Genomic DNA, 25,535 nt, shown 5'->3' with positions numbered 1-25,535 from the left:
GAGGACGCCTGCACATACTGTCAGAAAACATAACGTAAAATATTCAGTTTTTATTGAAGTTGGACTCGGGTAAAGCTTTGTGCTGTGGTCCTGTTGTGTTTTCCAGCTAATAAGGCACAGATATAGTCATCTATTTGCAAAAAATATATATATAAAAATATTCAGGCAGAAATAAAAACCTTCTACTTCAGTGTGTTTGAACTTCTATTACTCAAAGGCAGAAGCACTTACAGTGATTCAGACTGCTGGGGATAAAACTTCAGAGTGTAACCTTTCAAACGAGACCAGAAACATGCATGTGCAACTGGATAAGCTTCTGTATAAACTTTCTGTATAAAAGTTGTTGAATCTCTCGATAAATTGATGAATTCATGATCTGTTGAACAGATTTGCATTAAGTCAGACAAGTTTTTTGCTCTTTGTACATGACTCGCAAACCAGCACTTATTTCCTTGGTTTATTATTTCACTTAACTTACATTTCACTTTTTGCAGTGTGATATGTTTCATTCTTCAAGTCTGTGCATTTCAGTCATCCCCCTGAACATAGCAGAATTATCTGTTAACCTGTGGGGATTTGCCTTATTCAAAGATGTGGACATTTTCCTTTAAAAATTCCTGAAAAAAGTGTCAACTGTACTGGAAGAAAATGTCTTTGTCTCACCCGATTGACAGAATGTTTGTTTAGAGGAAATAAGGTATAAAGTGGGGCTGCACGGTGGAGTAGCAGGTAGTGTGCGTGCCTCACAGCAAGGAGGTCACGGGTTTGATTCCCGGGTCAGGCCTTTCTGTGTGAAGTTTGCATGTATTTCCTGTGCATGCACGGGTTCTCTCCAAGCACTCCGGCTTCCTCCCACAGACCAAAAACATGCTCATTATGTTAATTGGTGACTGTAAAATTGCCCCTAGGTGTGAGTGTGAATGGTTGTACGTCTGTATATATTGCCCTGCGATCGGCTGGCGACCCCGCCTCCCGCCCGTTGACAGCCGAGATAGGCTCCAGCCCCCCCGTGACCCCGAAAGGGATAAGCAGCATAGAAAATGGATGGATGGAAGATATAAAGTGTTGAAATTTGCATCATTTCTTGTGATGTTTGACAGTTGTTGTAATGTTGACTGAAAAGCTCCTGGGAAAAAAGTGATTGATGAACAAGACATTAAACAAACCGTACTGATTCAGCCTTTTCAGGCCCCCTCAAACCACCCCCTCCTCCTCTGCTCCCAGTCTGGCCCAGCAGGGAAAGATTACCTTTAACTGTAAAGCTCGGGTGCTGAGTTTTAGCCTGTGCAGCTGTCTACTCCTATCTATCTGCCTGTGTCGGTGCTGGAGAGGATACTCCAGGGTGCATTAGAGAGGGTATAGGGAGATTAGATACTGAGTGCTGATATCTCCCATCTCTCTCTCACACACGTCTCCTCTCTGCCGCCGATGCCTGGCCCAGGAGAATAGGCTGGTGGAGGCAGCTTTTAAAGCGGCAGAGGAAGAGAGATGCTCCCTGTTGTGATTTCTGCAGGCCTGTTTCTTTCATTCTGCCTCTTCCTCCCTCTGACTTCATCTGCTCCTCTTCTGCTTTCTTCTCTGAAACTAGTACTCCTCCCATGGCTGCACTGCTGCAGAAAATACGAATACTGCAATCAGCGAAAAAAAGAACAGAAAAGCCTGTTCTTTATTTTCTGAATAGAAAGCAATGATTTTGTTAATTTGTAGACGCTTGCCTGGGCGCTGGTGTTTTGTTGTGTTGCTGAAAACATGGCTGTGTCTTTACACTTTGCACAGCAGTTCTCTGTGTCTGTTGGGAGCTGCTATAGATTCACCTTGGAGATGGCTTTATTGATCGCCCCTGTCTCTCACGGTGAGCTTTACACCTCAAAAATGCATCGACTGAATGTTTGGTGAGGTGTTTTAATTGCTGTGTGCTGCTACACGGTAATGGTGGAAACTGGAAATTGAGCCACTGGGGAAAAGCAGACGTGTGAGGAAAAATACCTCAGCACACATAATAACAGAGACATTGGAGGCTGAAAGAAACAACTCAACGTGCATGCATGTGTATATGTAGCTATGTATAGTTGCATCTATTAGTGCATGTATATGTTTGATATGAGTAATGCAACACATTTTTCTCATCCATCAGCCTACAGTATGTTGACTTGAGGGATGTTGGTCAGTCAGGCTGTCGACACTTTCCTGACTGACATGTCTCAACAGCTATTTGATGGATTGCCATGGAATTTGGTACAATTATCCAAATCATCAATCTTATCAGGGTGCATCTGAACATCTAGATGACCAAGAGTCCTGGACTCCATCTGATGTAGCCAGGGTGAATTGCCTGTTAAATGGGTTTCTATGAGCTGTATTGAGGCTGCTCTTGTGCTTTCATCTGTGCTGCATTGTGAGTTTCAATTGGCATTAGTTTCAATTGCCGAGTTAGCACAGAGCAGTATTGTGAATTGGTACATAGCCCTCGTAGCTTGGCTAGCTATTTATTTTTTGTATAATTGCTTTCACTTGCTTTCATGCCTTCTACCACGGAGTTCTTCTTTCAGTCTCTTACTGCCAAAGGAAGCAATGTCACAATGCCTTAGTACATAAGACCACATATGCATCATAAAACAATGCATCCATCACATTTCATCTTACTATCACACTTACCCATACACAATAAACCCATTTCCCCACACCCCCACCCTCTACAAGACAAATGCTATACCTACACCTACACACCTACACACACACACACACACACACACACACACACACACACACACACACACACACACACACACACACACACACACACACACACACACACACACACACCACGTGGAGTCCCCCCTCCCCACCTCTGCCACAAGTGTCAGTGTGAATAATTTGTTCTGTGTTTTTATGTAGCTATACCAAGCTAAGACTTCACACTGGTGACTTAATACCTGCAAAACTAATAACACTGACATTGCTAAACTAAGATGGGAACGTTGTAAACATCATTCTGTACCTGCTAAATATCACTTTAATATTAACATTGCTGATGTTGGCGTGCCGACATTGAGCTCAAAGCATTTATTTCAGAGCGAAGTAGAAATATTCTTCTCTCACTTATACCACAGCACTTTGACAGAACTGCAACATCAGATAAATTAATATGAATAATTCTAACTCTGATTGCACAAATGTTGGGACGCTGTGTAAAGGAGTTTGAAGGATATTATTACATGGACTCAGGAACACCTCAGCAACATAAAACTGTTGTCAATTAACACAGCTCATTTATAAGTGATTGTATTCTGTTGTTCTTTCTGCAGTATTCATACTTTTAGGGAATCAGGGAGGTAAAAACAAACAAACAAACAAACAAAAAACCACTATTCCCTTGTACTGTAGGTCTGTACTTACTCTGAGATACATTTAAAAGACATCTAGTGTTTTTATGGAGGCTGGATGCACTTAAAGCAAGTCACTTTGGATAAAAGTGCCTGCTAAATGAACGTACAGTCACAGCCAAAGAAGTTCATTCTTCTTCCATATATCTTACAAAGTAATGTCAACTAGATCTTCATCTGGCCAGCCACAGACTCCTGCCTTTTGATATGGCTGAAAGCGCCATGTGGGCATCACGGATAGTCAAGGAGGGTAGAGGTCATGCAATGTTTAACACAACAGAAGTTTTCAGTTTGAATGAATGAATGAACTATGCAGTTCCTGATAATCTAGGTATCTTTTATGAAGTTACAGACTCAGTATGCAAGTAGTGTACCTTTTACACACCCTCGGGAACAGCGAGGAACGGCTCATAAACACAGTGGCATTTACACATGGCTGTTTAAACCTTCATATCATCCATCACTGTTTTATGGCTAGTTAGCTCAGCTCCTGCTGTACAGACCATACACACCCCGCAGGGCATTTTCATTGAGGCTTGTAAAAATCATTATGCACCTCACCGTGATGCGTGAATGTCCTTTTCAGTAACTTCTAAAGGCTTATTTTTGACAATATGTTGTTACTTGGTGTGATTTCCAACACACTACATTTCTGAGTGCATATATTGGGGGTTTCATGGTGAAGCACGCACAGCAGGAGATTTATGATGATGTTTGACAGGTGGAGGTTACATCACTGTTGCCGCTATGCTTCAAAACAGAAACATTATAGCACATGAAGGGTTAATCCTTCAACATTGAGAATAGATTTTCTATATTTACATAGAATGTTCACTGATCTTCTCAAATTTGTCTGTCAAACTGGTCAGATTATCTCCACCGCTTTGAAAACCATGTTAAATCCATGACAAATAGCAGAATAGGTGGGATTAAGTGACTTTCCATAAGTGTCAGAGGGGCTGTGAAGCTGGTGTCTTGTCAAAGAGATCTTTTTTTTGAAGCGACATTTCTCAATCTCCCAGCCCCCGAACTATTTTCCATTTATTCTGCTGTGAAAGTACATGATTTCATTCAGTTGTTTGGACTGCTGATTAAAGTTGTGAAGTATTGTAGGCTTATGAATAGGCAATAGGCGCAGCAAATTCCGACTGTAACGTCCTGAATTCATTTGTGGTTTCTCATTTGCGAATCTTCAAAAAAAAAAAAAAAAAAAAAGCAAAAAAGCAAATGTGTTCCAAAGAGACAAAACAATCTCTGTGTAACTGATGACAGCTGTTTACCACAGAAGTGTGTAGAGGCTCATTATTAGAGCGTGAAGCTTGTTATGAGGCCGTGTGAGAGACTCGTTAGTCGCTAATTATTTCTGAGGAGCTCCCTGGCAAGTCTGGATGGGAATGAGTGAAGAGAGAGGCAGAGAGACAGTGCGGTACAGTAGGAAGATGGATGTGGTGCTGCAGAGACGGAGGTCAAATGTGTCTTAACTGCTGGGAGTTCCAGCTTGGTGGAGTTTATTCAGATCAAAGTTCAGCTCGTGGCGACGTGGCTATTGTGTGATGTGTTTTTTTTTTAAGCACAGCACATTAGTTGTTGTTTTGTTTTGATTTTTCAGCTAAGACACGCACTTCCCTAACTAGGGGGTCAGGACTCCCCCAGGGGTCCCAAGATAAATCTGAGCCATCAAAAGATGATTAAATGGATAAAACCAAATACTGAAAAGCATATATTTCTGTTGTGAAAATATGTTATGTAACTTTTCGCTGATTTGTGCTGTTTTTCTTGTGAGATATTGGATGCTTTTATCTTTGCTGGTCTCTAACAATCCTTCAAATGAAGCAATCTGAGAGCAAACAGAATGCTGTTTGGTTTAAGCTGCACACAGCTACACAGTCAGGGGACGATGGGTTGCAATAAGGCAGTGTCTCATGTAAGGGGTCCAATCCAAAAAAGGCTCATGTTTCAAGATTCAGTGTATTAACCACCATCAATTCAGATAATCCATTCCTTGGAAACAACCATATGAGGATTCTATACCTATCAAAGCGGTAGGCATACAGTAAATATATGATGTATGTGATGATTAGTTCCTCTTTATGAACATCATGTCCCCTTCTAATGCAGTTTCACAGGGGAATAAGAGTAAGAGCATGACAATCTGTGACAGTACTATGGCTGAATGGCTACTTAATGATATGTCCAAACCTGACAGGCTCATTAAAAACATTGGTTTAGGAGACAGAATGAGCTGTCTCTCTCCTGTGAGACCGAGAGTTTGACTTGTTTGACAGTACACAGCTATTTTTACAGAGTTGATTCTGTTGCCAATTAACCCTCTTGTCATGTGTTTGGTAGTTGACCAGTCGGCTAAAAGCCTTGTATAGTCCTTTAATCTATCTACAGTAAGAACAACAATAACAGGACAAAGTAAATTACATTACACAGAATATTATGGATTGATATTATTCTAGAGGACTCCATGTATGTTTAGAATAATCATTTTTGCTACCATACAGGTGGAAAGAAAATTGCTTTTATTTTTGTTGCTGCTACAGATTTGCAAGAATTTATATCTGGGGCGTTAATGGTATAATGGTCTATTTTGCTGGAGGATAACACCTAGTAATGATGCTTCAGCACAGCCACATTATGGGTAATTGCTATTTGGCTCACACCCATTTTAAACAAATGAAAAGTTGTATAATAAGTATTTTTAATTACTTCATTTATTTCTGGTTGAAAGGATTACTTGTATTTTTCCATTCATATTATTATCATTACTACAGCGGGCAGCTTGTGTACAGTTCATCAGTGTCCTCACTGAACAGTGAGTGGAACAGCTTTGTGAAGCTTTTATCTACAGGGAATGAGACTGAAAGGTATATTTTTGCATGGTTGTACTCCTTCAATTCAAAGGTGCATGACTGGATTCTTACAGCAACTTGCGGCTGGCGGAGCGAGCTGAGAACTCAAGTCGTTGTGGTGAACAGATTAGCAAACAACTGCCTGTTTACACATCCAGCAGACACAGAGCAACATTAGCAGTCGTTTGGAGTCGTGTTTCTGGCCACCTGGTGAATTTAATTACAATATCCACCAACTTCTGAGGAAAATATCAGGTCCTCAAGCTGCTGGATACGACACTGTACTTGCCCAGAACCGAACTGCAGACAGAAAGCGTAAAGTGGGTTTATTAGAGCTTTTTAGCTCAAAACAGATGTCTGCTACATCTGGAAGCCAGCAGAGATGTGGACCATAAAATGAAAACTGCAGAATGGTGTGGTAATTCTCTATGGTTTTGTTAGTGGCCACTTTTGCTACACGGTCATTTGTTCATTTTCAGTGTGAAAACACTGATTAGCACAGCCTTAAATTGCTATTGTCTATGTCTTTGTTGTTGATGCATTCACATGCATGGTGATATTTAGCACACTTGATATGTATCTCACACCATAGGATACACTGCAGCTGCAGGTGAAGGAAGCTATAGGTGTGTGCTTTTGTCCCAAGAGTGTCTCTCCACCTCAGCAGTGTTGATGCTGAAGCTACCGGCTGGCTGTCATTAGCATATTAGCAATCTAAATGTCAGCTCCTCCACCAACCCAACGTCCGTCCTCTTTTACCGGCTCTTGTTCTTCCCACACTGTTTTCTTCCCTTGTCTTTTCTCTTCATATTGTTTTTCCTCCTCTCGTCAGATTTATTTTACAACCTACACATTTCATCCAGTCCAAACAGCCTGTTAAAGAGATTGGAAGCACCGTATGTCTGCAGTATGGTCCATTAATGCATGCCAGTGTTTGAGTCTGTGTGCATGTAAGAGCAATGTGTCTACATGGGCATTAGCAAAGGTTTATAGGTTTGTTCAGAGCGCATTGCACATGAAAATACTCTGCAAATAGATGAATTTTCCAACAATTATATGAGATGGCATTTGAATAAACCCAGTGGGGATTTAAGTCGTGGCAGAAGCAGAAAATATGGTAAAGATAAAAATGCAATACAGAATGAAGATAAAGGCAAACAGAGCACATGTTGAGGGTTGTAAAGCAGAGACAAATAGGCCATCTTTCTTTGCTCTGGGTGGACGTGTAGGTCTACATGTAAGTATTGTGGAAATAAAGGGACCACAATCAATTACTGATGGAGATTTGTACCCCATTATTACCCATCTCCACTGGTTCAAAAAAGTTGATCATTTATATGTGACCTGAAGGTGGTCTGTTTCAGTCAAGCTTCTCAACGTCTCTAATGAGGAGAGGGGGGAATTTACAGCACCTCACACATGTTTTTTTTATGCACAGCACAGAGGACAGAAATAGCCCCGGCTCTAGTCCTGAATTTGTTATTATTGTTCCAATGGGGAGCTCTGAGCCAGACAACTGATGTGGTCCTACTGAGCAAAATAAGGCCCCTGCTGGATGAGAAACCGGATATGTGTGCCTGCATTAATCCTGATCATGATGGAGAGGAAATACTGGAGTTGGAGAGCTGATGCATTTCTTACATACTGCATGGAGAAATGCTTCTTTTAGATCTATATGGTAAAAGTATGTGATGTTTTGCTGTCAAAGATTCAGGCAGTATTCAAGTGTTCTCTGATTACAAATACCCCATGATAATCCAATCCTTTAATGTCACTAATTACCATCCAGGTTATTAAGAACATTGTTATTCAGATATTGTTTGCAATCTCTTGAATGATCAAGCGAGCCTCTTCACTTGTCTCTCTCTCAGACAAGTGTGGTGAAACACGAGACACTTAAAGCACCTCTAGCTGCTTTGTACTACAAAGGCATCCTTGTTATTCTGAACTCTCTGCACCCATTGTGTTTTTGTTGGGAAGTAATCGTCGAGTGTTGATGTGGTAATAATTTCTTGTGCAGAGGTGGCACCTTTGTTGTGTTGAATCACAGGAAAAAAATGACTCGTCCTTGGTGTTCTGGCTGAACCCTCTGGCTCAGGAAGCCATGTTCTCCTTTTAACCTTTTTCATTTGATTAAGAGGGAAAACAGTGTTTGACCTGCGCTGTGGGGAGGCAGGCCAGCAGCTGGGATTTGGGCCAAAACAGCAGGAAATGGAGCTCAAGTGGAGGAGCTGGCAAAGCCAAGGGTGGTGAAGGTCCACGCATACACATATACAAGTATAACCACATCCGCATGTACACATGTCCTTGTGGATGCGTACACAGAAAAATATATGGATGCATACAGGTGATATTGTGTGGAACCTTTCTTGCACATAGAATACAGAAATGCTCATTTTTACATTAGAGAGATAAACGCTAAGAGTATGCTGATACATACTGAAAATGCCTGAAAGCTCCATTAATCATTTCTCTTACATCAGATGTGCAATGTAAAAGAGATTATCTTCAGTCATTAGCCCACAGATAATTATGATACACACACACACACACACACACACACACACACACACACACACTGTTAACATGTACATGTATAGTACTTGCCAGGAGCGAAAATGACAGACAAAGATAACAGCTAACTGGTGAACAAAGTCAAAACTTCCAACAACTGAGAAGCCAGGTACTTTACCTGGGAATTGTAATGAAAAGCAAAGCTAAAGGTAGAATGAATATGTTCATCGGGTGGCTAAAAATATGAATGTAACGGGATGATAGCATCGCTCCGTATCTGATGGATGTGTTATTAATATATCTCTCATGCTGTGTCAGCTGAGTTGTTCTGCCCTCAAGTGACCAAACATTTGATTAATTCAGCTTAAAGCAGAAAAGCAGTAGTAGTCAAATAATAACTGTGCGCACAGTCACCACAAACAAAAAAAGGCTGGTTGGTTATTGAAATACACTCTAATTTCAGTTGTTTCGTCTGTGCCGTACTCTTGATCCATATCAGGCTACCCTCAACAAAATTCAACATTCCTGATGTTTTTTCACATTAAAAGCCTTCTTATGAAGCGAGGCTGCAAACCTTTAATGTGAAAACAATGTCACATGTCTTTCACAGTATCTTAATGTGACTCGGGGATGGTGCAACACATGACCTGACTTATGCTGTACTGATATAACTAATGCTGTGGAAATGGACATTATAATGAATTTGACAAGAAACCATGCGCACAAACACACACAGGTGGATAAAATAACTGATGATATACTGTGGTATAAATAGCCCTCAAATCATTCTTGAGGGCATAGTTTATTCCCATCAGTGATCTACTTATGGTTGCTCTTCTCCTTTGCTCATGTAGACTTCCAGCAATCCATCTGGATAATTGAGTTTTTCTTTGAAATTTGCTTAGTTTGAGTACATGAATGCATTTGATCACTATAGGCACCAATTATCTTTGGCACCCCTTAAGTTGTTTAATCCTGTCTTTCAAACTCTGTATGGAAATGTTGTTCGTCAGGCCTCCATTAAAGTGATCAGTGTCTAATCACTGCCTAAAAACCTTTTAGCTGACCTTCAGTCACTGTTTCAGTGTGGTTAAAGGTGTAAGAGAGCACACTGCTGACCACACCTAAGCCAAACAGCAAACAGACTTGAGACTTTGGACCTGAAAGGGCAGTAAACCGCTGTTTTTCAGCTTTTTACTTCAGGTCAGAAGTTGTTGTTTAAAGCTTACTCATTATATCACTCAGTATTGACAATGATGTGGCTGAATTGCATAGCTGCATTTGTAAATGCGATTTACTGTAGATGCTACATGAATTGCTGTTACATCAGCTGCAAAGATAATTCTGTTTTGTATCAAAGGGATGAGTCTCAAAATGACAACATATGCCAAATCAAAGCCCATATTGCTGAAAACTCCAGAGCACACACAGTTCCCATCTGCTTATCTCAGATAAGCCCATACACATAGGATACAAGCTGTGTACCTTCTTATTTACTTCCAAGAAGGATTTCCGAAACTTTATTTTAAAGCTAAAAGAATAAATGACATGGCATTAAGTAACAGGAGTGATTAGGGAAACAATCTTGTAAGCGCGTGGCTGCAGATTTGATTATACCCTCTGTCTGAAGAGTCCTTGAAAAGGATTAACCTCCCACCTGCTCTTCCTGGGCCTGACCTCTGACCTCACAGTGGAGAAGAGCAAGGGGAAAGTGAAAGGCCCAGTATAACACGTGTTTGTTTTTTTATCATGCACCATTGATCCTACCTGGGGGATTTTCATGCCCTCGGTTTTCTGAAGCCACTTGAGGTTTTAAATGGGCTCCCAGTGTAATCAAGCTGTTCTAAAAATCAATCATCTGGCTCCATTGTTATCCAGTCTTCTTCTAATGTATACACATGATATAACTACTGTGCACCACATAATGAGCACCATTGCGATTCAGAGGCTGATGCCACTGTTTAGTTTCCTTATAGCCATTCAGCAGACTGATAGCTGCAAAAAAACAAATAGATTTTTACCATCGACTGTTTGAGTCAAGCAGTTAGTACATATATACAGTACATATATATAGATATATAGATAAATAGACATATATAGATTTATACCAATAGATTGATATCTATATCTATATATAAGCTATCTACTAGGGAATATGAGCTAAATTCACATTGTGATGAAAATACAGTTCTATTTAGCACAAGTGTAATTGAACAACACAACAATATATATATATATATATATATATATATATATATATATATATATATATATATATATATATATATATATATATATATATATATATCCTCTTTCTCACTGTGCAAGGAGGCACACACATCAGCCTAATTACCATTATAATAGCCTGTGAGTCACACTACACTGTAGCCACTTCCTCGGCTGTTATGAAGCCATTTCAAGGAGCTGAAAAGCTCTTGAGAGTACTGTATGCAGCCCGATGCACCACCAGCCATCTCACACACACACACATATACACACTGAGCAGCATTGACATTCAGAGGCTGATGCCGCCGGCTGCCCGATCATGCAGCTGGTGGCATCTATTTTGCAACAAATGCAGAAAGTCGAAGTAAGCATAATTTTCCCTAACTTGTCTCATTCCCATGATCTGGGTGCCAGCGCTGTGTCAGATGGAGTAAGAAGGGTGAATTATGTCCTGGCCTCAAATCAGTGACTATGATTTGGCCAATAAACAACATGTGAGGAAGATGTGCCTATGGTGCTATCTTTGTATGGATTATATCAGTTTGATATTTCTTACTCTGGATTTGTGTCAGAAAGATTTAATTTGTGTCAGTGTCGAATAGGTTTGATCTTTTCCATCAACAAACAATTCTCCAACTGCCATTGCAAGAAAGAAGCTGTGCAGAGGTAGTTTTGCGGCATGCCTTAAAAAAAGCTTTTACAGGTTGTTTATTTATCAGCATCATAATACAGGACATCCCCTCGCAATAATGGAAGTGTCGCTGCCGACCACAGAAACTGTGACACCTGAACATGTTTATTTTCTTTCAGTCATGTCGTTTTGTAAATCAGTTCTTCCTGTATGCATGTCTTCAGTGTTTTTTTTTTGTTGTTGTTGGTTTTTTTTTTTTTTTTGGATAGCTTTTGTATCCAGCAGTTGTATAAATGCTATTTTTTTGGATATGTATGAGATTACAGAAAACCAATTTTGGGCTGTTCTTTATGAATACAATCTGCTAACATTACTAATAACAACATAACATTAATCATGTCTCCGTTCCATTTAGGCATGCCAGTAAAACAACAATGCAAAACACTGGGACATCTACATGGAATTCAACCAATGATAAAGCTGAATTAATTTGAACCAGAGACTCCAAAACAATCTGGCAGACATGCAGATTTAACACAGAGAAACATTATCTTTCATTTGGAGTCGTGTTTATGTCCAACCGGTGAAAGTAAGTCCAATATTAACTCTCATTTTAGTTCTGCTTTGGTTTCTAACAAGTCCAGAGAAAAGCATCTTGCTCTTTATCTGATAGATGTTCCTGTTCCTCCACCAGCTCGCTGCTAACACTGTCTGGTGTTTGGTGCTGCGCAGGTAGCACACAGTGGATTAATCAGTCATTTGGCTGAATACAGCTCCCTCCCTTGTTGGAAACGAGGTTAATGACACTGATTCATGCAGAAAATTAGCTTCCATTAAATCAAAACTGTGAGCTAAAAGAGGCTAAAAAGGTGAGCAGGGCTGTGAGGACGGGTAATTATTATTTGTGGGTTCATCTCTACGATTGCTCCCTTTCTTATTACACAGAATAATGTGAGTGTTGCAATGAAAATAGTGATTAGTGGAGCCTTAAAGTTATGAGTTACACTGTTGTTTAATGAGACAAAATGATCAGTCTATAGTGCATCGATTTGTACGTCTGCTGCCACAAATAGTTCACATCCACTCATTAAACTGAACTTGGATCCTGTGATTTTTATTTGAAATGATCATTCTGAAATACTGTCATTTTGGAGACAGCGTCATCCATAAGTAGAGCTCTTTCTGTGTATAAACAAGGTATTAAAGGCGTAAGGTGGGACTTTAGGCTGGAATAAGACGACGCCACAAAGAAACATCTCCTGCTCCTTTCATCACAGCTGTAATTACCACATTCCATTTCTCAAAGAAATAAATGATAACGGGCGTCCCTGCAGCACCTGCCCACAGCTATCTGCTACCTCACACATTGTGTCCCCCTCTCTCTGTCACACACACACTCTCATATTAATTCCTCCCTTTATTCTTGCGATATATTAGTCTCTCACAAGCACACAGAGCCTCGCCCTCATAAACACCGACCTGCTCATTAATTCAATCTCCGGTGATGATTTATTTCTCGTTCATCTCACAAACACACATAGAGCCTCTTTTCCTCAGTGTCTCTCATATTCCTTCCTCCGTCCATCTCCCCCTCCCCCCGTGCTAAATGGGTTGACGTGGAGTCTGACTTGGCCGCCGCGCTGTAGCTTTCGAGCACTGCTTTGTAGCAATCGGCGGAGAGCCTTCCACTGTTTATCTTGGCGATAATGATAATGCTTCAGGGTGAGCAGACCCAACTCATCGCAGCCTTTTACGGCCTCAACAATGACAGCGTAGAGATTAGAGATGACTATTACAAAGAGATACAGCGGTAGATAGCCACGTTTTTGAATCACTGTCACACCAGAACCAATGGAATATAGATTTGCAGAGCAGCAGAAGATAATAATTACTTTTAATGTGGTAATCTGTGAGATTTTCTTTCAATTTGTAGCACTTTTTTACAGTAACAGCACTTTTATAAGTATCAAACGTTTGCTGAAGTTATTAAAATGAAGGAGAGGAAGTTTTCTTGAAAGAGACAGACTGAGAAACAGCATGTTATATGATCAGATTAGCATCTGCTGTGTGGATTTTGTAAATTGCGCAGTGATAATTATCTCCTTTACATTTTAATGGACTGCTGATGACTATCACATTTTCCTGTGGTCTCCAAATGTATGAGGCATTGCATAGCTATTAGGTTAGAAATGTGCATGGATTTTGTATTGTGGGCTTCACAGCTAAGTGGGAAAAGATAGATTATCATTGCTGAGAGCAACTTCAGAGGCTCTATGTCTTAAACAGCAGATTCTTTATGTCCCATCTTTGAATATTATCAACAAGCAGGGGACTTCGGGCATTGTTGCTGGCTCTGGCTGCATAATGTCAAATCAATACCTGGTGCGTTTCAGGTTTCACAAATGAAAAATACAAGCAGATGTGATCAATGTACAAGAGGGATGTATGACTCCGGGCTTGTACCGCTCTCGTAATACAAGACAGATCCATAGCGCAGCCTCAGTCGAGGTTAATCTATGAACCCAGATGAAAATCGGCACTTAACTGGCGCAAGTTTGACTCACTCTTATTGACTGAATAAGCCAGACAAATCTATGAGCAGGGGGCCTTTGGCAAAAGTTGAGGAATTTTAAAGTTTGTCGAAGGACTTGCTTTTGAGTAGCTCAGTAATTAAAAACACACACAATCCTCAGAAGTGTCAATCTTCTGTGTGGGAAAGCAGATCGACTTCAGCGACATTAAACAGTAGATTTTACTTAAAGGAACCAGGAAATCATGAGGTCCTGAGTTCAGTTTGAAATAAACCTCTTTATCTGTGACACAGGATTTCCCTGGGGAGAAAACACATCTGATCTGCTTGTTTCAGGTGGAAGTCCCATGAGTGGAAATATTGTGATAGTCACAGCATTGGAAGTGCAGTTCCTATTATTTTCATGAGGTGATTTATGGAGTTTGCCTTTCATTATAAAACAAATATTGGTCAATGTCATCCACCTTATATGAGAAAGGTCCAGCGCTGCATTTGATTTTCATTCCACATTTTAATAATTGGGCTGCACGGTGGCGCAGCAGGTAGTGCGCGTGCCTCACAGCAAGAAGGTTGCCGGTTCGATCCCCGGGTCAGGCGGGGCCTTTCTGTGTGAAGTTTGCATGTTCTTCCCGTGCATGCGTGGGTTCTCTCCGGGTACTCCGGCTTCCTCCCACAGACCAAAAACATGCTCATTAGGTTAATTGATGACTCTAAATTGTCCGTAGGTGTGAGTGAGTGTGAATGTTTGTTTGTCCTTGTATGTGGCCCTGCAATCGGCTGGCGACCAGTTCAGGGTGTACCCCGCCTCTCGCCCATTGTAGCTGGGATAGGCTCCAGCCCCCCGCAACCGGTATAGATGATGGATGGATGGATTTTAATAATTCATTAAAATTCAGTAGTGTTCTTCGGAAATCAATCCTTCATGTGTTACATCCACTGTATTTTATCCCAGAGCTGCCTCTACTTGTGCGGTGGATCACGAGCCACCAGCCTTAAAAGAACTTTAGTCTGAGTGTATCAGTGGAGAGCTCACAATGAAAGGCAGGAGAGGATGGCTACAGATGACTTAAACATAGCAGCTGATGTCAGAACATTATCTCCATTTTCTCTTGTTTTTGTCCATTTTGATGGTTTATGAGTATATATTAGTTTCTAGCAAAGTTGCAAGCGATTCACTTCAACAACTGATAGACGACCAACAAATTGTGCTGTGGTAACAGTGAGTGTTGCGCAAGTTCACACTTCACAAGAGCTAGTTCAAAGCAAAGTCATGCTCTGTCTCTGATTGGCTAGCACTCATTGTCTTTGTTGGTTGTGTTTAGGCATGAGGAGTGAGATTGCTTCGCGTTAGGGTAAGAATATCAGGGTAAGCCAATCAGTTGCAGAGTAGGGCGGGTCGTGCTCTCACCATTTGGCATACCATAAAAGACATAAAACACAGTGCACGAGCATCATTATCTCTCTCGCAGTAGTTAAGGACATTCACGTTCATTAGTTGCAAGCATATGCATCCAGTTCACTAAAAACATGAGCACATTCAGTGCCATTACCCTTTGATAGTAAAGGCCTGTGATGAACATACTGTATTTCTGCCTGGCTTCCACTATTTGTACCTGCTGTGGTTTTTCAGTGGTTGAATTCAGATGGATTTACCAGTGCTCGCAGAAACTTGACAAAAATGCGAGTTCAATGCCAGGAATTCACAACTTTGTTCTTCAGTTTGATTTTTTTCCTTTTTCATTTTGAAAAATTCTCTTACAGTACTCTCTTGTCTCCCTTGTCTTTCTAAATCTTGCAGATAATTCTATAATCAGTTCAATTGAGACAATAAACCACTAAAAGGCGAAGAAAAACAGCATACAAACCAAACAGTACTGCAGATAGACACAGTACAAAGTGCTGGTGTCTCTTTTTACCTGTATTGCGTAATATGAATAGATTTAACTCTCCCTCGTTACAAATGCAACTGAATATTCATGAGTAAAGGAAATTTATGGCTCTCTTTAAACTAATATCCCTGCTTCCCTGGTGCATTGTGGGGATGACAGTTGGTCTGTTGGGTCTTGTTTTAATGGTATTCTGCAGCTTGGTGGAGACCAAAGTGTTGAAAATGTGGGTTTAAATTTAGCTCCTGCTGCATCTGGATACACTGTTCAGGTTTTGTATCTGCATCAAATTATAGAGTGCAAAGACGCAAAGTGGATTTTGACAGCCCCAACACTACAGTCCAGAAGTTGCTTGTGAGCATACAGTCAGAGTAACAGCATGCAGTCCGACACGGTTAAAGTATTTCTTAAGGGGTCAGTGAATATGAAGCCCTAATATTTGCTGTGTGGGGTCACTAGTGTTATCCAGCTTGCTGGCTAAAATGACTTCATTATCAGTTTCATGATTTCCTGTTCAAGGCTCTACTGAGGATATGAGTCCAGGGATCCTTTTTTGCTGCCTCTTTATTACCTCTGCTTTTGTAGGCTTTGTTATTGGCCTTTTGTGGCCACCAAATTAAGGTGTGTGCCAAACCTTGCATCCGATAAAAAATATACAATAATATTAAAAATAAACAGTTTCCCTGCTGCTGGATCATTGCTTGTCAGTGAGGGACACTTTTCTAGCCAAAGCAGAATCAGTGGGAACTTTTTGTTTATTTTGTTTACCCAGACCCAGTGTGAAATGAAAGTGACAAGTTGCCACTGAAGCCACGTCCCTTTAAGGTCCCTGTACCCTGTGGATCTCACCACACTTGAGCAGCAGTGTCTTGCATTGATCAATAACTCTTTCAAACCATCACTAATATGATACGATGATATGCAACAGTGCAGACTGTTCCTGTCATTCAAGTCAAGCTCCACAACTTTACAGTCCCAGCCTTGGAAACATGGACCAGTCCTTTTGCTCTATACTAAGTTAGCCTTCATATATTAACTCAGCACTGATTAGGGCTCTTTATGAATGCTGATGCACTGTTAGTGCTCCTAACCTCGGTGCAGTATTTGATACTATACTGCCTCTTTATATACAGACTGAGAAACACTATTTAGTGACTTGACTAAAAACACACAGAACAGCTTCACTGTTCTCTGAATGCTGCACCAAGGCGTTAACATAGAGGATGAAAGCCCTCCTCACCGGTTGTCATATATATCATTTTATTTTCCTGTAGTTTAAGAGCCTCATACATAGGTTTCTTTTTTCCGAGCAAGGTTAGCTGTTATGCCCTTATTCCAGACTTTAGGCTGAGCTAAGCTAAACTTCTCCTGAATGTAGCATCATATTCAGAATACAGACGTGAGAGTGGCATCAAGATTCAAGATTCAAGATTCTTTTATTGTCATATGCTTGTCACAATGTAACATCATCACCAGCAATGAATTTTTTTGTGCTTGGTGCCAACTCAACTTCACGGTGAAAAATATTCAAGAATAAAATATATAGATATAAAAATAAATATGAACAAAATAGAGGTAACAGCTTTATAAAAATAGAATAGAATAGAAAAAAATAGAATAAAAACACTAGAAATAGGATAAAAACAATAGAGGCACAGAGTGTGTGTGTGTGTGTGTGTGTGTGTGTGTGTGTGTGTGTGTGTGTGTGTGTGTGTGTGTGTGTGTGTGTGTGTGTGTGTGTGTGTGTGTGTGTGTGTGTGTGTGTGTGTGAATTCCACTGGAATGGAAAGGGGAATGCTTTGGGAATGCTTCATAAACATTACAGCTTACATATCAACCACAATTGTTTTTATCCTGGCTGGGCTTCAGGCAAAATTACAGTTGTTAAAAAACACTCCTTGACTTCTAACATTTTAATTTGACATTTTTACTTTACTTTAATTCATCACACTTTATCTTCTCCTCTGACTCACTCTCTCTAACACACATAACTCCCCTATCCCCTTTTCATCAGTCGCACCATCACACACTCCTACTGTATAATGTGGCTGAGTGTCTTGAAGATGCAGCAGGGAAGAACTCAGGTGTTAGGCTGCTGGAATATCTTGAATACTCAGTGATTACACACAGTCACACTCTGATTAATCAACAATACCAAAGCTAATTAAGGCTTTCGCCCAAAAATGATTGAAGTGTTATATGATACATTTCTGGTATTCATCACCAGATGATACACATTTATGCTGTGAATCCTCCCTTATTTTGAGTAAGAGCTGCGAAAACAATTTTCACAGGTTCAAGTGCAAAACACACAGAAGCCAAACCAACAGTCTGATCTATAATGTTGCTTTAGAGGATTTCCCACCTTAGCAAACACCATTTTTTCTCACAACATTTGCTGAAATTAAAGGTTTTGGAGATCTATTTTTACTAGGCTGAACCTAAAAACATTTATATCAGCTTTCAAAAATGTTCTGGTGAGAGCACATCATGTTAAGACTCTCTCTTACATGCACTGAACAATAATGACTGGCCAACATTTGTTAAGCGTGTGTCATTCTGTGTCTGTCCAGCCATGTTCACAGAGGTGCCTCATGATATGACCGCTCAGAGAGGTCAGGATGTGGAGATGGCCTGCTCCTTCAGAGGCGCGGGGACACCCTCGTATTCACTGGAGATTCAGTGGTGGTACATCAGAAACCATCTGGACTGGACGGACAGGCAGCCCTGGACCACCAATGAAGTAGGTTCCTCACAGGAGCTGCCTTTTGAATAGTGCAACATCTGTAAATTAACTCTTTGGCTTTATCCTAAAGGATGATTACAAAATTAACTTTTTCTTTATAGTTTTTGCATTCATTACAACTCTCTGCAATAATATGACTGCACTCAAAATGTAACTTCTAAAATCTGGGAACATGGCAACATTATTACCCAAACTGTCAACACCATCACAGGTTACAGAGCGACTTCCTGGTTCAAAAAAAGTTCTAATAGACCAGAATAAACCATTCGATGGTGTCTATTTGGTAAACAACCCCTGCATATCTCCTGTAATTTCATCCTTACACTTGTAACTATATCTTTAAAGCTACATTAATGATTTTTTGGCCACTTCGTTATCTGTAAGGCAAATAACAAACACCATTCTCTGATTAAGTGTTTATTGCTAACATGTTTGCAAACTATTGCTGTCATATGTAGCCACCAAAGAGCAACATTAGTGTTCATTTTTGGTCAGGTTTCTTGTCATCAGAGGAATATAACTTGAATATAAACTCTTGTCAATATTAAGAATATGAATAAGAGAAAGATCTGCTGTAACCATATACAGTAAATGTATGTGAAACTAAACTAAATGAAGCAAAAAAAGCTGCTTAGAGTGAACATATGTCCGCCAGCGTGTCCAAGTGCCTACATTCCCATTTTATGTTGATAACCCCAATTGACTGTGATCTAACCTTAATAATGAATTAGTAAAAGTATGAAGATGAAACCTTGTCACTCATGTTTGCTTGTTTTCCAGGTGGCTCCTGAGGAGGAGATGCCAAAGGATGCTACAAAGATAAGTGTGAGTTCACCACTATCTGCTGTCATTCTCTGAGAAAAGCCTTATGTTTGCCTCGGTGTTATTTGATGAAATGAGGCACAAAGCCCCCACGATTACATTTCAATTCCTTGTTCTGGGTGATTTGCAGATGTTGTACTTATGCTACATGACACACAAGGATGTGACTTTGTTTCGCTCGGCGCGGCTCCAGACGACACATGAACACGTTCACTTCATTCTTGATAGGTTTGTAGAATCACAGTGTCAGCCAAAGAGCCGGCAGCACTGATGCTGGTGGGTGGTTAAGTGTTCTCCTCAAGGGTGCACGGCCCGCACTACATCATCTTCAGATTCTCATAAACGCCCCTGCATCTTTATGGCTCCAACACCAAATCCAAATAATAAACAGTGAAGGGGACAGGCTGGGAAGTCAGCAGAACATTTTATATCTCCTCTGGCATCCATAGCGAGCTACTCGCTCAGGCTAACAGTTTCCCACAACAAGCAGGGAGGACCTTGCACTTAGGAAGATAGCACCATCATATAGTGGCTCAAAATTTGGACTCAATCCACTCTAATTAACTGCACAAGTGAGCAGAATGTAGGAACTACTGCACATGACCTCAGCACCAGCCTATTCCCCTGGTGAGAGCTCTCTGCCGACTTGCTGACACTGCATTGCATGTAAAAGCAGTGATAGAAGTAAACAGAATGGCAGGTAAAGTTAAAAATATCAAATGTGCAAAGATACAAATGCATAAAGATATATTTACATTGTTGTTTGAAGCCTCTCTCCTTCCTCCCAAGAGGCTAGCTGCTGCTGATTCCTTGTAATAAAGCACCAGCTGTGGTTCGGGTGACTGAGTGCACGTGTGTGTGTGTGTGTGTGTGTGTGTGTGTGTGTGTGTGTGTGTGTGTGTGTGTGTGTGTGTGTGTGTGTGTGTGTGTGTTCGTGTGGTTGGAGCTGAACACTGCAGGCTCTGCAGCTGGAAAGTCATTATGAGATTCTGTTCATAATGGATGTTGAAAAACATGCTAGATGTTGCAGACATGTAAGCACAAACTGATGAATTAGATGAGCAAGTGTTAACTTTTTACATGCAGTCAGGGACGGACATACCTCTGCTGGCGTCACAGGGAGGAAGGTGGATTATAAACAAAGTCATATTTATACCTTGATGCGTCACATCTCATAATGTACCCAGACTCTCATCATCTCAGCGGTGCTGCTCTGTGAACTTGCAAAGCTTTTACCTCCAAGAAGACGTCTCTTCAGACTTTCAAGGCCACAAACAGAAGTTTTTAAGCAGCACCTTTGTCTGAGTGTGTGTGAGTGGGCTGGTGGAGTTGGCTGGGTGGAGGTGTGAAGTGCATCCAGGCAACATTACACAAGTGATTTCAGACATCTATGCTGAAGCTCTCATATTCTTTCTGTCAGTTCATATGTCTGTTTATCTACATAGAGTTCATGCTCATAAGCTTGTTTCCTTATTAAACACAGCAAAGCCTCATTTATGATAGGCACCCATAAACCTTTTATATGTGTTTAAACAGATAATCACTGTAAAATTGTTCAGTGGGTGGTAACTGGCACATGGGTGTTGCACGGAATTTATATGCAAGCAGGATATTAATACCATTAAAGGAAAAGACATTTTCGGAAATATAGCTACTTATTTGCTTTCTTGCCAAGAGTTAGAGAAGATACAGTACCACTCAGTTAGCTTAGCTTAGCTTAGCATAAGTACTGTAAAGAGAGGGGCAAATAATAAGCTTGGCTCTGTCCAAAGTTTTAAAAATCAGCCACTGAGCACGTCTAAAGCTCAAAAATTAACATCTTAAACCTCATTTGGTTAATACGTAGGAAGATGGGGGGGGGACTCACGCTGTGGAAGCATATTTCCAAAAATGTTGTAGGGGTTTATAGACCATTTACTTCTGTTTGCATCACAGTTACATATAACAATGTATGTTGTATGCTTCCATCTCTTGTCTTGGTTCACTGTGATGGCTAATGTCTATCTAAAACTGTTTTTTTCAAAGAAGACAGCCAGAAAAAGAGTAAAAGGAGCCATGATACGTTCAGAAATGTCCACATTCACTGCAAGTGAGCCTGTGGCAGCTGGTAGATGCATGTGATATTAAGTGCACCCACTCCACCACTCGCCCAGTTTCACTGCCAGACAGCTCGACTGGCTGAGCATCTGTGAGGTAGTACCAGGAAGTGTTTGTGTGTGTTACGGGGTAAAAGGCTGCTCTCTTTTTAGATTTGTGCATCTGCTGTGATGCTGCAGGTATTTCATTTTGAAGGCTCATCTTCAGCTACAATATGGGGCAAAGACTATGAGGGGCAAGCTGGCAAAGATAAGCTGATAGGCAGATGGGGAGAAACACAAGAAAAGGCATTGAAGGACATTGTGAATAAAAGGCAGAAAGAAGAAAGAAAGAAGAAAGCCAAAGGACAATGACAAAAAGACGAAGCCAGCTGAAACAAAGCAGACCTTCTGAGGATACCATTAGTGATGTTTTGCTCATTATACTTTGACAAGCAGCAGCCCAACAACATTTAGATGTTAAACCAATGTTGATGTGACAGTTCTGGGAATCACTGGCTTAACAGTAATTCAATTGATGATTCAATGGTTAGCATGAGTGTGACTGATGTCCCTGCAGTAATTGCACACTCAGTCATGTTTGTTAGTGAGGTGCAGCATTAGTGGTATTAGATTGCGTGTTGATGAAAAAACATACCTGATGACAAATACTGAACTATGTTTGAGAAAAATATGATCTAATTGCAATGAATGATTTCCTTCCACTGCCATTATGCACCTGCATTGAAAATCCTTCAGCTGGGGCCATTGGAAACTTTCTTTTGGATACCACTCTCATTTTCCAAGGCTTTTGCTGCATTAACTAGTGAAAGAAGAATTAACACATTAACACATTTCACCATAATTTCTCGTGCGTATCTTTCTGTCTACCTTTGCCAGGTCGTGAAGGTTGTAGGGAGCAATATCTCCCATAAACTCCGCCTCTCCCGGGTCAAGCCATCTGACGAGGGCACCTACGAATGCCGTGTCATCGACTTCAGCGATGACGCAGGCGCCCGCCACCACCGCGTCAGAGCCTACCTGCAGGTGGTGCCAGACAGCGACGCTGCCAACAGTAACCACAACAGCAACTTCGAGGCCCTTGATGATACCAAGGGAGGAGTGGCATTCGCAGATGGGGATGACGTGGAGCCTCATGACGGCACCAAAGAGCATGCTCACGGCCATCACCAGAATCACGGGCACCACCAGGAGCATGGGAAGCCGCCTTTGTCACCAGCCCACCATGGCCACAGTCACAGCGGCAGCAGTCAGCAGCACAAGGCAGGCAGAGAGCTGAGGAAGAGGGACGTGGACACTAACCACAGCCACAATGACTGCACCAACGAGCCAAGCTGCACACTGTAGATGCCGGCTTATTACACCCGAGTGATAGATTACACAAGGATTGCATAACATGATGTGTGTCACAGCATAAAAAGCTATTCTTTCCACACAGTGCAAGCCTGTGCACAAATCCAGAATCTGTAGAAATGTACAGTATGGCTCATTCAGAGCACAGTGCTGTAAACTGTGGTGGGAATGTAGCTTTTTCTGGCTGTGCATTGGTTTGGGCTGCCCACTGTCTGTAAGGCCTGGCCTCACATCATTCAGCAAGGGAGGCTAATGTGTAGATCTAAGCAGCTCCACTGTTTCTGTTCTCAGCACCGACAAAAGAGGACTCCTGTCTTACTATATCCCATGCTCCTCTTGTACTTTATATAGTGTAAGTGACACAACCCTGCTTTCACGCTCATACTTCTTGCACTGCCTTACTCTCTCATTTGATACACCCTCAGAAAAAGGGATAATGTCATACCTTAAAAGAAAATGTTCCTTTTATTCTGAGAGTGCACTGAATAAAACCATCAGTAATTCTCTCCTGCAAATCTTGTCCAGCCTGATTCCTTAGCTTTTTACCTAGAGCACTAGCTTCATTGAATCTTTTTGTGCATTCAAACATTGCACATGGACATGATGCAAAATCTGTATACACCTGAAATTCTGCAAGCTATTCTGTCTTGAGTCGCAGGGGAAGAGAAAAATGCTTCCTTGAACAGGAATTCATCAAGGTCCCAGAGCAACAGTGCTCATCAAGGACAGATAGGGCCTCACTTCATTTGAGTTGGAGTAAAAGCAGTGGCAGTGTGCAAAGTCTGGGGTTGTGCACAATTCAAACAAAGCATCTCACAGCCTGTATTTTTCCCACAGCGCTTCTCAGCTAATGAATTTGCAGCACAACAGAAAATATGATTTTTCTCCCTCCCCCTCGCTCCCCTTTGTGCTGCAGATTCGATCCGTTCATGACTGTTGAGGCTGAGAGAAATCAATCAAGTTGTTCCATGTCGACCCCACCTGTTTGGAAAGCTATGAAAAGATCAAAATCTGTGCCACTAAATTAAAAATCTTATTTCACGTGCCTCTAAATCCATTCAGTGACTATAAATCAGTGGGAAGAAGTGTGATCTTGGTTCAAGATACTTTTTGGGAAGAGCAGTGCTGTACCTATCCAATCTTAGCTCTCTTATTCCGATGCTCTGGCCCAGTGCTCATTAATCATATAAAAAGCCTCAATCCTCTCCACTACAAGCCTCTAATCCACTCTGTATATATGACTGTATAATATGAAATAAAGTGAGTGCATGTTCAGTAATTTTCTTAAACACTTTTTAAACCAACCATACACAAAGACAGTGTGTTAGTTAAGGATATGTTTGTCATTTATTAGTTTGGTTTAAAAAAAAAAAAAAAAAAAAAAAGTCCATTCAGCTCTAAATCTCCTTTTTCTACTTTAGGAGTCATGTCAAATAGAGATGTTTTTTTTATTTCAAAGCAGTTTTCTGTTGCTTTACTGCTCTCCAGAAGTGCTGTACAGACAGATGAATGACACATTCTCTCCATAGCTGCTCAGAAAGGGTTTTCCCTAATGTATCTTAGTACTTAAGCAGTGTTTCTTAAACTACTGTACCGTATGTGCAGGGCCGCTAACATGAGTGTTGCCGTGTTTTAATGGGCTTGAACATGGGATTCGTTTCATGCAGTTTGGGACTTGGTCTGAAAAGGTTTGAGAGGCCATTTTGTTTCTGCCAATTTTGTAACTCGATGATAATCTCTTTGCTTAGATGCTTGTGTGAAGCGCAGGGCAATACTTCACCCCGAAGGGATCAAATGGGACAAAGTGAATGTGGCTAACATACACGATAAAGCCTTGAGCGGTGAGGAAGAGAAGACGAAACTGTTGTTAGTGAAACACTGAAATTGGCTGTTTGTACTGCCTCAAAATATAGTCTGTGTCTCGAGGCCACGAGGGGCTTTACTTTACTACTGGCTCTATTATCCATCAGAAGAACTACAGCGCTGCTGTGATCGTTAGTCCCTGTAGACTGATAGGGTGCGACAGTGGAAGGAGGAGTGACCGGCAGGATTGTTTTGCTTTTTTTCAACAAGTATGATTTGACATTTTGTAAAGAAGAGATCACGGTTAAAGAAGAGGGAAAATGTACATTTCTTCTAGAATGTTTGGTCTCACACTAAGTGTATGGCTTTATCAACTGAAATAAATTGTATATGAAACAACAGTGACTGTATGGTCATGTTCTTTATTCAGAGGCACGAAAAGATAAAAGCCGCAACAGGCTTCAATTTCATTTCGACCCTCGTGAGCAGTCACTGGACATTTATATCGAAAGGGTTATTGTGGGTGTTTGTTCAGTTCTACATCAGCTGTGGTTTAGCTTTTGGCCCCTGCTCTGTGTGTGTGTCTGTCCATGTGCATTAAGGAGAAACGATATTAGGCAGTTGCCTGTGTGTAATAGGTGCTGCCAAAGCCCCCCTTCCATTGCTGCTGATGACTAATGGTGCTAT

At 41.0% G+C, this 25,535-nt stretch overlaps 1 protein-coding gene across 1 annotated transcript in view; it reads left to right on the top strand.

The window, feature by feature from the left end:
- Nucleotides 1-25,253, top strand: part of vstm2l (V-set and transmembrane domain containing 2 like) — a 49,962-nt gene extending 24,709 nt beyond the window's left edge. Inside the window, exons 2-4 of the mRNA XM_070968730.1 lie at nucleotides 18,602-18,771; nucleotides 19,555-19,599; nucleotides 22,572-25,253. Of these exons, the coding sequence (XP_070824831.1) occupies nucleotides 18,602-18,771; nucleotides 19,555-19,599; nucleotides 22,572-23,039 (683 nt within the window). The 3' untranslated portion in view covers nucleotides 23,040-25,253. The remainder of the gene's footprint in view (nucleotides 1-18,601; nucleotides 18,772-19,554; nucleotides 19,600-22,571) is intronic.
- The last annotated feature ends 282 nt before the right edge of the window (nucleotides 25,254-25,535 follow it).

Source organism: Chaetodon trifascialis, chromosome 8 (assembly GCF_039877785.1).
Source record: "Chaetodon trifascialis isolate fChaTrf1 chromosome 8, fChaTrf1.hap1, whole genome shotgun sequence".
Lineage (NCBI taxonomy): Eukaryota > Metazoa > Chordata > Actinopteri > Chaetodontiformes > Chaetodontidae > Chaetodon > Chaetodon trifascialis.
The sequence above is the reverse complement of the archived record's forward strand: the minus strand, read 5'-3'. Positions and strand labels throughout refer to the sequence as shown.